The sequence below is a fragment of the Chiloscyllium plagiosum genome, unplaced genomic scaffold (assembly GCF_037043375.1).
Source record: "Chiloscyllium plagiosum isolate Xiang-an unplaced genomic scaffold, Cpla_swu_hap1 HiC_scaffold_3, whole genome shotgun sequence".
Lineage (NCBI taxonomy): Eukaryota > Metazoa > Chordata > Chondrichthyes > Orectolobiformes > Hemiscylliidae > Chiloscyllium > Chiloscyllium plagiosum.
Genome location: NW_028270141.1, coordinates 142,656,357 through 142,670,802, shown reverse-complemented (window position 1 = coordinate 142,670,802; position 14,446 = coordinate 142,656,357). Strand labels below are relative to the sequence as shown.

The following is a 14,446-nucleotide window of genomic DNA, read 5'->3' as shown; positions in this document are numbered from 1 at the left end:
ATGGGTTAGCTTAGTCAGGTGGTGTTGAGTTTTTATGAGCATTTCTAAAGTAAACTGAGGCCACAATGGGGTTCAGTTCAGTCGAAAAGACCCATGCCAGCAACACTGTTGCTTAGATTTTTGGTGGGGGAGGGAAGTCTATTTTAACAGGCTCAAAGTATTCAAAGTCAGAGGAATGTCAGTGCACAAACAGATCTGAGTGTCTCTGAGAGAGTCACGGTGAATCCCTTCTGATGAGTGCATGGAAATAGACTAAAAGAAAAAAAAAAGGTGTCCTCATGAGTACCTCATCAGATTCAAAATGATAGAATGAGGGTGAGGATGGTACCTCACTGAGGTTGAGTGTCTGCGCAGGATATTGCTGATAAAAAGAATTGAGTCTTTCTTTTGCTGTTTACAATAAAATCCTTCCAAGTTGTCATGTATATGTAGAGCTCTTGATATTCTTTGTGCAACAGAAGTATGTTCTGATTAAAGGTATTCTGGTGGAATTATATAAATTTATTTTTAATTTCCTTCGCAGGGTGTGGTGTTACTGGCTAGGCCAATATTTGTTTTTAGATTACTTACAGTGTGGAAACAGGCCCTTCAGCCCAACAAGTCCACACTGACCCGCCGAAGCGCAACCTACCAATACCCCTACATTTACCCCTTACCTAACACTACAGGCAATTTAGCATGGCCAATTCACCTGACCTGCACATCTTTGGACTGTGGGAGGAAACCGGAGCACCCGGAGGAAACCCACGCAGACACGGGGAGAATGTGCAAACTCCACACAGTCAGTCGCCTGAGGCGGGAATTGAACCCGGGTCTCTGGCGCTGTGAGGCAGCAGTGCTAACCACTGTGCCACCGTGCCACCCACCGTGTCACCCATCTCTCATTGCCCAGAGAGCAGGTAAGTGTCACCTACATTGATGTGAATCTGGAGGCACATATATTCCAGACCAGGTCAGGATGGCAGTTTCCTTCACCATTAGTGAACTAGATGAGGGATTTTCTCTGGGAGTTGACAATGCCAATGGAATGGTAGGTGAGGACAAGGGAGAAACTTTATTGCTGGAACAGCACAGCAGGTCAGGCAGCATCCAGGGAACAGGAGATTCGACGTTTCGGGCACAGGCCCTTCTTCAGGAATGAGCAGAGAGTGTTCAGCAGGAGAAGATAAAAGGTAGGGAGGAGGGACTTGGAGGAAGGGCTTTGGAAATGTGATAGGTGGAAAGAGGTCAAGGTGAGGGTGATAGGTCAGAGTAGGATGGAGGCGGAGAGGTCAAGAAGAAGACTGCAGGTCAGGAAGGCGGTGCCGGGCTGGAGGGATTCGGCTGAGACAAGGTGGGGGGAGGGGGGATGAAGAAACTGGTGAAGTCCAAGTTCATCCCCTGTGGTTGGAGGGTTCCCAGTCGGAAGATAAGACGCTCCTCCTCCGACCGTCGCGTTGTTGTGGTTTGGCGGTGGATGAGTCCAATGACCTGCATATCCTCGGTGGAGTGGGAGGGGGAGTTGAAATGCTGTGCTACAGGGTGGTTGGGTTGGTTCGTCCGGGTGGCCCAGAGGTGCTCTCTGAATCGCTCCGCAAGTAGGCGGCCTGTCTCCCCAATATAGAGGAGGCCACACCGGCTGCAGCGGATGCAGTAGATGATGTGGGTGGAGGTGCAGGTGAATCTGTGGTGGATATGGAAGTTTCCTTTGGGGCCTTGGAGAGAAGTGAGGGGGGAGGTGTCGGCGCAAGTGTTGCACCTCCTGCGGTTGCAAGGGAAGGTGCCGGGGGTGGGGGTTGGGTCGGTGGGGGGTGTGGATCTGACAAGGGAGTCGTGGAGGGAGTGGTCTCTACGGAATGCTGATAGGGGAGGGGAGGGAAATATATCCTTGGTGCTGGGGTCTGTTTGGAGGTGGCGGAAATGACGGCGGATGATGCGCTGTACATGGAGATTGGTGGGGTGGTAGGTGAGGACCAGAGGGGTTCTGACCTGGTGGCGGTTGGAGGGGCGGGGCTCAAGGGAGGAGGAGCGGGAAGTGGAGGAGATGCGGTGGAGGGCACCGTCGACCACGTCGGGGGGGAAATTGCGGTCCTTGAAGAAGGAGGCCATCTGTGTTGTACGTATTTTGAACTGGTCCTCCTGGGAGCAGATGCGGCGGAGGCGAAGGAATTGGGAGAATGGGATGGCGTTTTTACAGGGGGCAGGATGGGAGGAGGTGTAGTCCAGGTAGGACAAGGGAGACCCTATCTTAATTTAAATCAATATTTAACTCAATAAGTAAGAGTCTGACATCGGTGCCCTTGTTATCCAGTTCGTAGAATCGTATAGCCACAGAATCCCGAGTGTGGAAGCAGGCCATTTGGCCCATCGAATCCATACTGGCCATTCAAACAGCATCCCACCCAGACCCGCCTGTTCCCAACACCCTGTCCCAGTAATCCTACATATCCCATGGCTAATTCACCTAACCCACACATCTCTGGAGACCATGGGCTATATAACATGGCTGTTATCCACCTAAACTGCACATTTGCGAACTTGCCAGAGGATGTTGCAGTGTGAGTATAGGGCTGGGGTGATTGTGTCTGATGTGCATTGATTGTGATATTTCTAGTTTTAATAATTCCCATTGGTTGCTATTCATTGTGCCAGGCAGACCTTTACCCATTCCTGTGTCTGTCCAACTGTTGTGCTCTCTCTCTCTCTGGGCTCCATCTCCACCTCTCATTTACTCCTCCTCCCACCTCCCACGACATCATCAGCACGTATTCCAACCTTCTCCCAGCATCAATCAGTTCTGAAGAAAGGTCACTAGCTCTGAAACATTAATTCTGCTTTCTCTCCACAGATGCTGCCAGACCTGCCGAGTTTTCCCAGCAATTTCTGTTTTTGTTTGAGGAGGAGGCGGCTGGAGCCTGCAAGCTGGAAATTCTGAAACTGCGGTAAAGCGTCATCTTTTGCACCCTCTGAACTCTGTCTCCATCAGCAGTGCCTCAAGCTGGCTCAGAGTTGTACAGCCCCCATTTTCCTCTTCCTCCTCCGGCTCACCGGACATTCTAACAAGAAACCTTTTCTTTTCCTTTCAGGCATTAAGGAACACAAGAGTGGAATTGAACCCAGGTCCCTGGCACTGGAACGCAGCTCACCCCTGAGTCACTGTGCCAGCCCTGTTCATTGAGAACTGTCAATGTGACATTGGTGACCTCAATTTCTCTGTGTCCCTTCCCATTTCAACTTATCTCCCTCTGAAATGACTGCCCTCTGTGGTTCCCAGTTCTAACCCTGACTTTCTGATCAAGCCTGCCAACAAGGGTGGTACTGTTGTTGCCTGGCGTACTGATCTCTGCATCTCAGAGACTGAGCGCCAACTCTCAGATGCCTCCTCCTACCTCTTCCAGGACCATGATCTAACCATTGAATGCCAGGCCATTGTGTCCATCACGGTCACTGATCTCATTTCACCTGGTGATCTCCACCCTGTGTCTCCAAGCTCATCATCCCTCGACCCTGCTTCTTCCTCCTTCCCAAAATCCACAAACACAACCATCCAGGCAGACCTATTTTACTGCCTGCTCCTGCTCCTCTGACACATCTCTTCCAACCTCGATCTGATTTCTTCCCACCTTGTCCGGTCCCTTCCCAATTACATCCCCGATTCTTCTGATGCCTTGCATCAGTTTCAGAATTTCCAGTTTGTGGGCACCAGCCACCTCGTCTTCAGCGTGGACCTGTGATCCCTTTACACGTCCATCCCCGATCAGGATGGTCTCAAGGCTCTCCACCTCCTGAGAAAATGGCCTGAATCATCCCCATCCACCACTAACCTCCTCTGCCTGGCCAAGCCTGTTCTCACCCTGAACAACTCATCCCTTTAACTCGTCTCACTTTATTCAGGTCAAACAGGGGGTCCGTGAGCACCCACATTAGTCTTAGTTAGGTCTGTCTCTTTGTGGTGTACATGGGAAATTCTTTGTTCCAGTCCTGCTCTGACACCCACACACAACTCTTTCTCGTGTTCATTGATGACATCATCAGCGCTGCTTCCCTCTCTCAGTTTGAATTGGAAAAGTTTATTTGTTGCAATTTCAACTTTTACCCTGCTCTCATCTTCCCTGGTCTATTCCTGACTCCCCCCTTCCCCTCCTCGATATCTCTGTTTCCAGTTTTGGCCACCAATATCCACCACAAACCCACCAATGCCCACAGTTACCATGACTAACCATCCTCACACCTTGCTTCCTGTAAAGACTCAATTTCATTCTCCCAGTTCCTCCATCTCTGTCGTATCTGTTCTGATTATGTCAATTTTGACAAATGGGTGCTCAGAACCTGCACCATCTTCCTCAACCGACGATTCTCCACCATCACGGTTGACAGAGCCCTCAGCCGTGTCCGACCAACCTGCCACATTTTGGCCCTCACACTCTCTCTTCCCTCCCACAACAGTGATAGGGTCCCTCTTGTCCTCACCACAATCCAACCAGGATCCATATCCATAGAATCATTAGCCGCCATTTTCTCTCCCTCAGCGGGATGCCACCGCCATACATGTGGCCCCACCTCCCCTCCCCTCCCCTTCCCTTCCCTTCCCCTCCCCTCCCCTCCCCTCCCTTCCCTTCCCTTCCCAGCGTTCCACTGGCACTGTTCACTTTGAGACACTTTGGTCTACTCCTCCTCCACTCCCAACACCTTCCCACATCCCCACACTACTCTCCAATGGAATTGCCATCCTTTCTTTAACATGAATACCAACCTTTTCCAGGCTGCCGTCAGTTCTGAAGAATAGTCGCTGGTTCCAAAATGTTAACTCTACTTTCTCCTAACAGATGGTGCCAGAGGTTTTCCAGCAATGTTTGGTTTTGTTCTTGATTTCCAGCATCCTCAGTTTTTAGGTTTTTAGCTGACTTGGTGAGCTTGGTTTGATTTATAATTGGAGAAAGTGAGGACTGCAGATGCTGGAGATCAGAGTCGGAGAGTGTGGGCGCTGGAAAAGCACAGCGGGTCAGGCAGCATCCGAGGAGCAGGAGAGTCGAGGTTTCAGGCATAAGCGCTTCATTAGCAATGAGCTTGATGAAGGTTCTGCTGGCACAATAGGTGAGTGCAGGGAACTTATATGTTAGTATAGTGTCGCAAGCAATGCTGGGGCTGTGAATTCGAGCCACCCCGGGAGGAGCTTTATTCGACCGTTGCAAGATCCACTGCCTCCGAAACCAATGCACGGCCCACCTGGCACGTCACTTCTGCCTCGTAGTTGCCTCCATAGCAGCCACTTCTGCCCCCACCGATGTCACTCACCAGAACACCAACAATGACATTGCCTATGTCATACATTACATCATTTCTGTCCCCGTGGATGACACTAAGGGCATCACTTCCCCCTGACCCCAAGGATGAGGGTCACTTCTGTTGATGATGTCACCCACGATCCCATAACCACACCCACTCCAGTTAATGTCTCCGCCCCCCACTCCCAGCTCCAGCCCCACACCAGGTTGTAGCTCCCAGCCCTGCCATGTATTTACCATTCCCCCGATTTCCCCCTCCCTGAGGATGAACATTCAGGCCTCAGCAAAGGCCTCAACTTCATTCCCCCACACTCCCGGATCAATGGGTTTGACACGCGATGTGACATCAAAGATTTCTTCCTCCGCCTCCGGGCTCAGTTTTTCCACCAAGACTCCTGCCCACCCTCCGAGGACCCCATTCACCTGGACACCCCATGCTGGTCTGTTACCCGCCCTTGAACTCTGCATTTCCAACTGCTGCCAGGACATTGACTGCCGCAAACTGTCCACCCCCCTCACCCATTCCAACCTCTCACACTCGCAACACGCAGCCCTCCACTTCCTCCGCTCCAATCCCAACCTCACCATCAAACCAGCAGACAAGGTGGGGGCGCAGTGGTAGTTTGGCACATCGCTGAAGCCAAGTGCCAACTCATGGACACGTCCTCCTACTGCCCCCTCAACCATGACCTCACCTCCCTCATTCCTGATGAAGAGCTTATGTCTGAAACGTCAATTCTCCTGCTCCTTGGATGCTGCCTGACCTGCTGTGCTTTTCCAGCACCACACTGCTCGACTTTGATGTATTATTGTCACAGATCTTGATCAATTGGGTCAATGGGCTGAAGAGTAGCAGTTGCAGTTTAGTTTGGTTTAATGCGATGTATTACACTTTTAGTAAAACAAACAAGGGCAGGACTGAAACAATTAAAAGTCGGGCCTAAGGTAACTTTGTAGAACAGAGACCTAAGGGTTCAGGTGCATATTCTTTGAACTTTGCATGATTTATGGATAGGATGGTTAAGAAGGTGTTTGGCACACTTGCCTTCATTGCTCAGACCTTTGAGTCTCGGAATTGGGAAGTCATTTTGAAGTTGTATGAGACTTGGTGAGGCCTTTTCTGGAGTACTGAAATGCCGCTTCAGCTGGAAAGAGTATTTAGGCCCTTGGATGGTGAGCAGGGAGGAGGGGAAGGGGCAGGTATTGCACCTTCTACAGTTACCTGGGAAGGTTCCCTGGAAAGGAGAGGGGTGTTGGTGATTGAGGAATGGGCTAGGATGTCCTGGAGGGAATGATCCCTGTGAAATGCAGACAGTGGGAGTGAGGGGAAGATGTGTTTGGTGGTGCCTTTCTGCTGGTATTGTCTGAAATGTTGTAGAATGGCCCTTTGAATGCAGTGTGGCTGGTGAGATGAAAAGTGAGGGCAAGGGAGACGAGATCATGCTGTTATGAGCGATGGGAGGGGAAAGGGCAGAACCACAGGTCATGGTCAGATGTGGCTGAGGGCCCTGTCAACCACAGTGGCAGGAAACCATAGTTATGGAAGAAGGAAGCCATGTCAGCAGCGCTGCTTTGGAAGGTGGCATCATCCAACAGATACGATATCGGTGAAGGAACTGGGAGAGTGATGATGGGAGTTCTTGCAGGATGTGGGATGTGACAAATTACAGTGAAGGTAGCTATGGGAGTCAGTGGCTTTGCAGTGGATGGCAGTGGACAGTTTATTCACCAAAATGGGGATGGAGAGGTCAAGGTAAGGAATGGAAGTGTTGGAAATGGACAGTGTGAAAGTTATAGAAGGGTGGAAGTTGGAGACAAAATACACAATTTTCTTCAAGGTCCGGATGGGAGCAAAAGGCAGCGCCCAAACAGTTGTCGAAGTAAAGAATTGTGGGAGGGTATCTGTGTAGGACTGGAACAAGGATTGTTCCACATACTCCATAAAGAGACAGGCAGAACTGGGGCTCATGCAGGTGTCCATTGCCACTCCTTTGACTTGGCCGAAGTGAGGTGAATTAAAGGAGAAATTGTTCAGTGAGAGAACAGATTCAGCCAGGCAGAGGAGTGTGGTGGTGGATAGGGAGTGTGCAGGCCTCTAGTCTAGGACAAAGCCAAGAGCTGTCAAACCATCCTGGTGGGGACTGGAGGTATTGAGGGATTGGGCATCTATGGTATGGCAAAGTTGGTATTGTTTTGTTTTCCTTATTGCCTTGTTTTCCTTATTGCTTCACTGTTTTGTTATACAGCAAAGACAGTAACTGGATCTTCCACCAGATGGTGACGATCCATCCGCTGCATGATTTGATTAACTGATGGATCCGACTCAAGGATCTGATTGGCCTGCACTACTCCTACCTTGTGAGTATGTATGCATGGGCCTTCCCCAAATTAACACTGTGGCCAGCCTTATAGTCAACGTCCACACCCACAAACAAAGTGTTGTCATGCATCACCCTTTATTTCACAGTGAGTATACATTCCCAGCAGTTAGAAAAATATCAGATAAGCAAAGGCGAGAAAATAAAGGCTTATTTACTCCATAAAAGAAACCTGTGAATGTGTCATTTTAAACAGGAATAAAACCTTTTCAGAATCACAGATTCAGTTTGTCTGTGCTCAATATGCGAAGATACTTTTGAGGAAGTCAGAATTGTATTTCATCTCCAGTCTCTGGATAATGATTTGGACCAATTTTAAAGTGCTTCATATTGGAGTCTCAAACAGATTCAATGCCCCATTGGCAGGTGCCTCCAGTGAATATGTTGCCCTCTGACTGGGCACCATCTATGGTTGATCCAGTCATATTTGTCCAATTGTAATTTCACTGTACAGAAGGCACACATAGATTGAAATTTGCAAGCTGGGCTAAAAAATCCTCTGCATCGTTACAATTTAAGCATTCCCTTGTAAGTAAATATTTCGATCTGAAACTAATAGAGAGGTAGAGAACCCAACTCCAATCTCACATCTGAAAAGTGTCATGATTTCACACGTAATTACTTCAGTACTTTGTGCTCTGCAACAATACACTGTTCTGTTATCAACTTTAAACATTCTGATGAGCATGACTGGAGTAAGCAAATATAATCCATTGCTGTGTGAAGAGAGAACATTTTGGAACTTATCCTATCACCAGAAACTTCTTGACCTCAGTTTGTAACTAATTTATTTAAAGCAACTTTATAGAAAAGGGAAATTAGTAAATAGATGAATCCCTGTTAGCGCAGAGTCTACTACCTGTGAACAATTGGGATTAATCCGATGTGTGTGTGAGACTTTAAGATCAAATCACCAGAGGAGTCACTAAAGTCTTTCCCCTCTCCCTAAGATCCAGGTATCAGAAATGAATCCAGTCCTCCATTTGAAGCCAAGCCATTGTTTTATAAATATTTACCATCACTTCCTTCCCTTTGTGCTCTCTGCAATTTATTTTAACTGGGAAATGACAGGACTGCAGTTCCTAGTGAGAGCGAAGAACTAAAGAACTACCTACCCAGGATTATGTGTTGACACTTTGAATTGAATACATACAAGAGGAGCTTCAGAAAGTAATTGACCAAAAACATTTGAAAACTGAATGTCCAACAGAATCAGAAAAGGCAAAAAAAACCTGACTGTTGAAGTGAACAGAGCTGAAGTAAGCTCATGCCAAAATGAGGCACTGTGAGTTGGAGACAAAACTTTCTCACTGCTGGTGAAGGGCAGTGTTTATGAAGAGGACCATAGGGCTCTGAGGAGAGGAGATTGGGGGAACTGTTCGATACTGCAAATACTGGCCCATGCACAGAGTGAAATCCAATGTGTACCAGATGGGAGATCAAAAAAGCTTAGAAACATAGAATAGTATTAAGCACAGCTCACTGTTTGATGTCTGAAATGTTTAGAAAAGTTTTAACTTTTCTTTTGAAAGGCAACTTCCATTAGCCCACGTTTGTTAAACCAACCGATGTAAAAGAAACTGCTCTCAAAGGATTTGCTGTCAGCTTCCAAGTCCTTCTTCAATTGAAGCACACGATCTCCGTATGTTTGGCTGCTAAGATTACTGCCATCTTTTTCATCAAAAGCCCTGCAACAGAGTGAAGTAAATGTAAGTTTACTTTGGAGCATAAGGCCATTGAAAAGAAGAACAACAGCAGGCTATTCAGCTCCCACTTGAAATAACTGTAATAGAATAGAACATCAGATATCACAGGGAAATGATGTAGTTTGGGTGGGGCTCTGATCAAAGAGAGTGAAAGTATTCTTCCAAACACCACCAAGTGAGATATTTGTGAGAATGACAGAAAGAAGAGAAGCCCACCTTCAGATAAACGGGCTCAGTTGAATGGGGAGGTATTGCCATGTTCTCCGAAGTAGGAAGTGAAGGTTTTGTGACGTGTGTCGACTCAGTAAAAGGTTTGTGTTAATCAGCATCTGCACCTGATGTGAGCAGCCCATTAATCACAGTCTGACCAGATTTTGAGTCACGTGGGTAAAAGAAGTGACGCACTTAATGTAAAAGACTTTGGTACAATACTCATAGAGATCAACACAGTGAGAAAATTAAACTTCTCAAATAATCCAGGCAAAAAAAACTGATGGCAAAAGTTTAGCTTTTGCAAACAGATTATATAAATCAAGAAAACTACACAGTCATAGAGATGGACAGCATGAAAACAGCCTTTGGTCCAACTTGTCCATGCCAACCAGATATCCTAACTTAATCTGATCCCATTTGTCAGGAGTTGGCCCATATCCCTCTGAACCCTTCCTATTAATATACCCATCCAGATGCCTAATGATGGTGAGACAAAAAGTGTTCAGCTATGTAAAGTGAGGCTTGAGTGTCTGGAGAAGAGTGGAGAATTTGTGGTAGGAGTACAGGTCAAACTCTCAGCTCCAGGAATACAACTTATCATTGCAAATGATAGAGCTGATACATCGATATCAGCTCTACTCTAGTTGAAAAGCCAGTGGAGGTGCAGGCAACTGAAGCAATGCAGGATGTTTATCCAGGAATCTTCCCAGATTGTGTCTTAATGAGATCACAGAGTCACAAGCTGAAGCAGGAGAGATCAAAAGGCACAGATAAGGAGGCATTATCCAAGACTGTTTTTGATCAGATAAGTGGGACAGAGCAGGAGCCAATTGTTAAAAATGCAAGTATCTTTCGATCTGCGAAGCTTATTGAGTTACAGCAGAAAGGTGAGAATTTAAAGCAGTTGTATCAAAAGGCATATACATGGAAGGAGAGTGAATGTATCCCTGTGCAATATTACCTGAAAAATGATGCCTTAATGAGGAAATGGAGACGATCACACATTCAAGCAGATGAGAAATGGGCAGATGTTCATCAGATTGTTTTGCCAGTAGAATTTAGGAGGTGTTGGAGTGGCACATGAGCTAGCACTTGGAGGTCATATCGGAATGAGGAAAACACAGGCTAAAATACAAAGATTTTTACTAGCCTGGACTACACAAAGATGGAGTTGAATTTTGCCAGGCATGTCATACATGTCAGCTAATAGGAAACCGCAGGCAGTAATAAAACCTGTACCTTTAATACCTATTCCAGCATATGAGGAATCTTTCACAAGAGTCTTGATTGATTATGTAAGTCACCTACCTCAAACAAAAAGTGAGAATAAGTACTTATTAACAATAATGGATATATTGACTAGATTTCCTGAGGCAGTCCCATTACACAATATCACAACGAGAAGGGTTGTAGAAGAATTACTTAAAATGTTCACTGAACATGGACTACCAGTAGAGACACTGTCACAATATCAACCCTTTGCTTCAGGAGACACAAAAAAAGCATTTTAAGTCATTTTGTTACACATCATACTCACCTGATATAGAACCAATCATGAATTTTTGCTCCGATTTGAACCAATGGATCTTTTGGCTGAGGTGCACTTGTGACTTGAGGAGTTAATATAACAAACACTTTGAAGTTATCTTGTATTTTGCCATCTTTTATGTATCCAATGATTCCCCAAGGGGCCTCGAGAGGAACAATTGTTTCTGCAGACAAAGGGAACACAGTTGCAGTGTTTGACAAGGTGATAATTAGGGGCATTGCCTGTCGTGATTTAAAAGTTACAAATGGGGGAGGCATGATGGACTGGTTAACACCCTACACATCCATCATTCTCTTGAAATACCTGTAGCCCTGCTTGATTGACAGCTCTAGTTAGAGACAAAAAAAACAGCAAATGCAGGAATCCAAGATGAACAAGCAGGAGGCTGAAAGAGCACAGCAAGCCAGACAGCATCAGGACTGAAGAAGGGTTACACCTGAAACATTGACTTCTCCACCTGATTGACAGCTGTGACTGTGAGTAGTATTGTCACCTTCACAATATTTATTTAATCGAGCTTAAGAGTTTAAGTGTTTGTGGTTTCTGCAGTTAAAGCTGCAATGGGTTTTGATGATTGCCAACATTTATATCCCGCCATAAAAAGAGATTTATTTTAACGTAGTGGAAAGTTATGAAAGAATAAACTTCTAAAAAAATTTTCATAAATCCTGCTGTCAATATGCGGTTCATTGCTTCTGTACAGTGTACCGTGGGTAAATAGGCAGTGGTGCTCCCTAGCATTGGGGACTTGAGGGTCTATGGAGTTTGAGGGGCATACATTGACCTGGGCATACAAGAAACTGTAAGGTTTGTTTGTGGAAGGATGGAAGGTTGGTGTGGGGATGACGGAATGGGTTTGGGACAAAGACTGTAGGGTTTTTCTGTTTTTATTGGAACTGGGATGAAAAGGCTGCCTCCAAACTTTTTCCCAGGTTCATGGCCTGGCAGCAGCCCACAGCTGACTTCTGAGTGTCTTCCTTGTCATTTCCTCCAAGCGCAGGGGAGACAACTCTCACTGTCCATTTTCAGATAAAAATCCAGGCCTGCATCTCCAGATTCTCCAGCCAAGACAGACAGTTTCTCAGAATTCACCCTCTCAAGTGTCATCAGCAACTTGGATCTTGTAATGGGATCACCTTCTTCTAACATCTGGGGCCTCAGCACTTATATCCAGAGCATCCATTAATTATGCTTGCCATCATGAAAATGCTACTTTCATTTCTACTTCCTTTTTTCCTTCATTAACCAATACTCTTTCTTGCCGATATTTTACCTCCAATACTTACTGTCAAATTAGTATTTTATGAACAACCTTATCAAAACATTTTAGAACTTTAAGCATTCTATTGGTACTGATTCCCTTTTACCCTCAAAAACCTCTTGCTTTCATTACCTAGATCATTGAGGAAAGGAATTGGGACGTCATGTTGTGACTGTACAGGATACTGGTGAAGTCAGTTTTGGAATAATGTATACAGTCTTTGTTGCACTGCACAAGGAGAGATACTATTACATTGGAGAAGGTTGAGAAAAGGTTTGCCAGGATGTTACTGGGTCTGGAGGCTTTGAGTTATCAGGAGAGGCAGGATAGGCTGGGACCTTTTTCACTGGTGTGGCTGGGGTTGTGTGGTAACTTTATAGAGTCTTACAAGATCATGAGGGGCATAGATAAGACAAATAACAAATAACTCTGGGGTGTGTGAGTTCAAAAATTGAGGGCATCAGTTATAATGTGAGAGGAGAAACATTTAAAAGGAACCTGAAGGTCAATGATGTTTCTTATGTGGAATAAACTGCCAGAGGCAGTGGTAGATGCAGGTACAGTTACAACATTTAAAAGACATTTGGGCAAGTTGATGAATAGGAAAGATTTCAAGGAATATGGTCCAAACACGGGCAACTGGAACTAGTTTACTTTGGGAAACACGATCAGCATGGATGAGTTGGACTAAAGGGAATGTTTCTGTGCTATATGGCAATAACTCCATTACTGTATTTTCGCGTCTGGAGAGATTTGGAAAATTAGACCTCACAGTTCCATTTTTCAGAACCTTTTCTATTCTGTTGGTCTTCTTGAAATGTTTCTATCCTGGAATATTTATTTCCAAACATTGGTGACTTTGTAAGAATATCTCTGGGTACTGGATCTATTTTCCTTTTATCTATTTATGTAACCAGTTTACTTGAAGTATTACAAATGCTTTGTACATTCAATTTATTTACTGATAATCTTTCCATTGACCTTACTCACCGATACACTATTCCCACGAAACTCTCTGTCTCTTCCTATGTCACTTGGCTTACCTTTTTCCAGGTCACCCCTCTGCCCTATTGCCTTGACTTTTGTCCCTGAGATTAGAAAACCTTACTTTACCCCACCTAGCTCTGGGCTGGATAAGGTCGCCATGTCCAAAGACAAATCAGAGATCATGATTGGAATGAGAAAGTGTGCTTGGTTTCCCACTGTACCCATATATGGACAGCTTCCACAGATTCCAATAGGTTAGTAATGGAGGGCACAATGGACAGAATCCTGGAACGACCACTAAGATCAGCAAGCTGGAATCCTTTGGTCAGTGTGTATCTACAGACAGAAAGTTTCAAATAAGCCAGGTCAAATATTAAAGGGTTGTTTTCAATTCCAGTGTTACAGTGAAGGAACAGGAAAATTACCTGCATCATTGTGGAACTGTGAATATTCAAAAAATCTTTTGAGGCCGGCCTCCACCGCATTACTGATATCCATTCCGTCTATTTCTGTTTCAACCCAGGGGACAGGCTTAAATTCTGCTTCTTCATAACCCTAAAACAAGAAAATAACATTTATTAACATATGATGTGTGGGAAATCGTGTCTCACGAACTTGATTGAGTTTTTTGAAGAAGTAACAAGATTGATGAGGGCAGAGTGGTGGCCATGATCTATATGAACTTCAGTAAGGCATTTGACAAGGTTCCTCATGGAAGACTGGTTAGCAAGGTTAGATCTCACGGAATTCAGGGAGAACTAGCCATTTGGATACAGAACTGGCTCAAAGGTAGAAGACAGAGGGTGGTGGTGGAGGGTTGCCTTTCAGACTGGAGGCCTGTGACCAGTGGAGTGCCACAAGGATCGGTGCTGGGTCCTCTACTTTTTGTCACTTACATAAATGATTTGGATGTGAACAAGTAGGTGTACTTGGTAAGTTTGCAGATGACAACAAAATTGGAGGTGTAGTGGGCAGTGAAGTTACCTTGGAGTACAACATGATCCTGACCAAATGAGCCAATGGGCTGAGGCATGGCAGATGGAGTTAATTTAGATAAATGTGAGGCACTACCTTTTGATTAAACAAAT

General features: G+C 45.6%; 1 protein-coding gene across 1 annotated transcript in view; it reads right to left on the bottom strand.

Annotated features, from left to right (window-relative positions):
• Nucleotides 1-7,701: 7,701 nt before the first annotated feature.
• Nucleotides 7,702-14,446, bottom strand: part of LOC148151754 (heme-binding protein 2-like) — a 57,218-nt gene continuing 50,473 nt past the window's right edge. The window contains exons 4-6 of the mRNA XM_087976498.1: nucleotides 13,784-13,913; nucleotides 11,099-11,273; nucleotides 7,702-9,330 (exon numbers count right to left, since the gene is read on the bottom strand). Coding sequence (XP_087832624.1) covers nucleotides 9,156-9,330; nucleotides 11,099-11,273; nucleotides 13,784-13,913 — 480 coding nt within the window. The 3' untranslated portion in view covers nucleotides 7,702-9,155. The remainder of the gene's footprint in view (nucleotides 9,331-11,098; nucleotides 11,274-13,783; nucleotides 13,914-14,446) is intronic.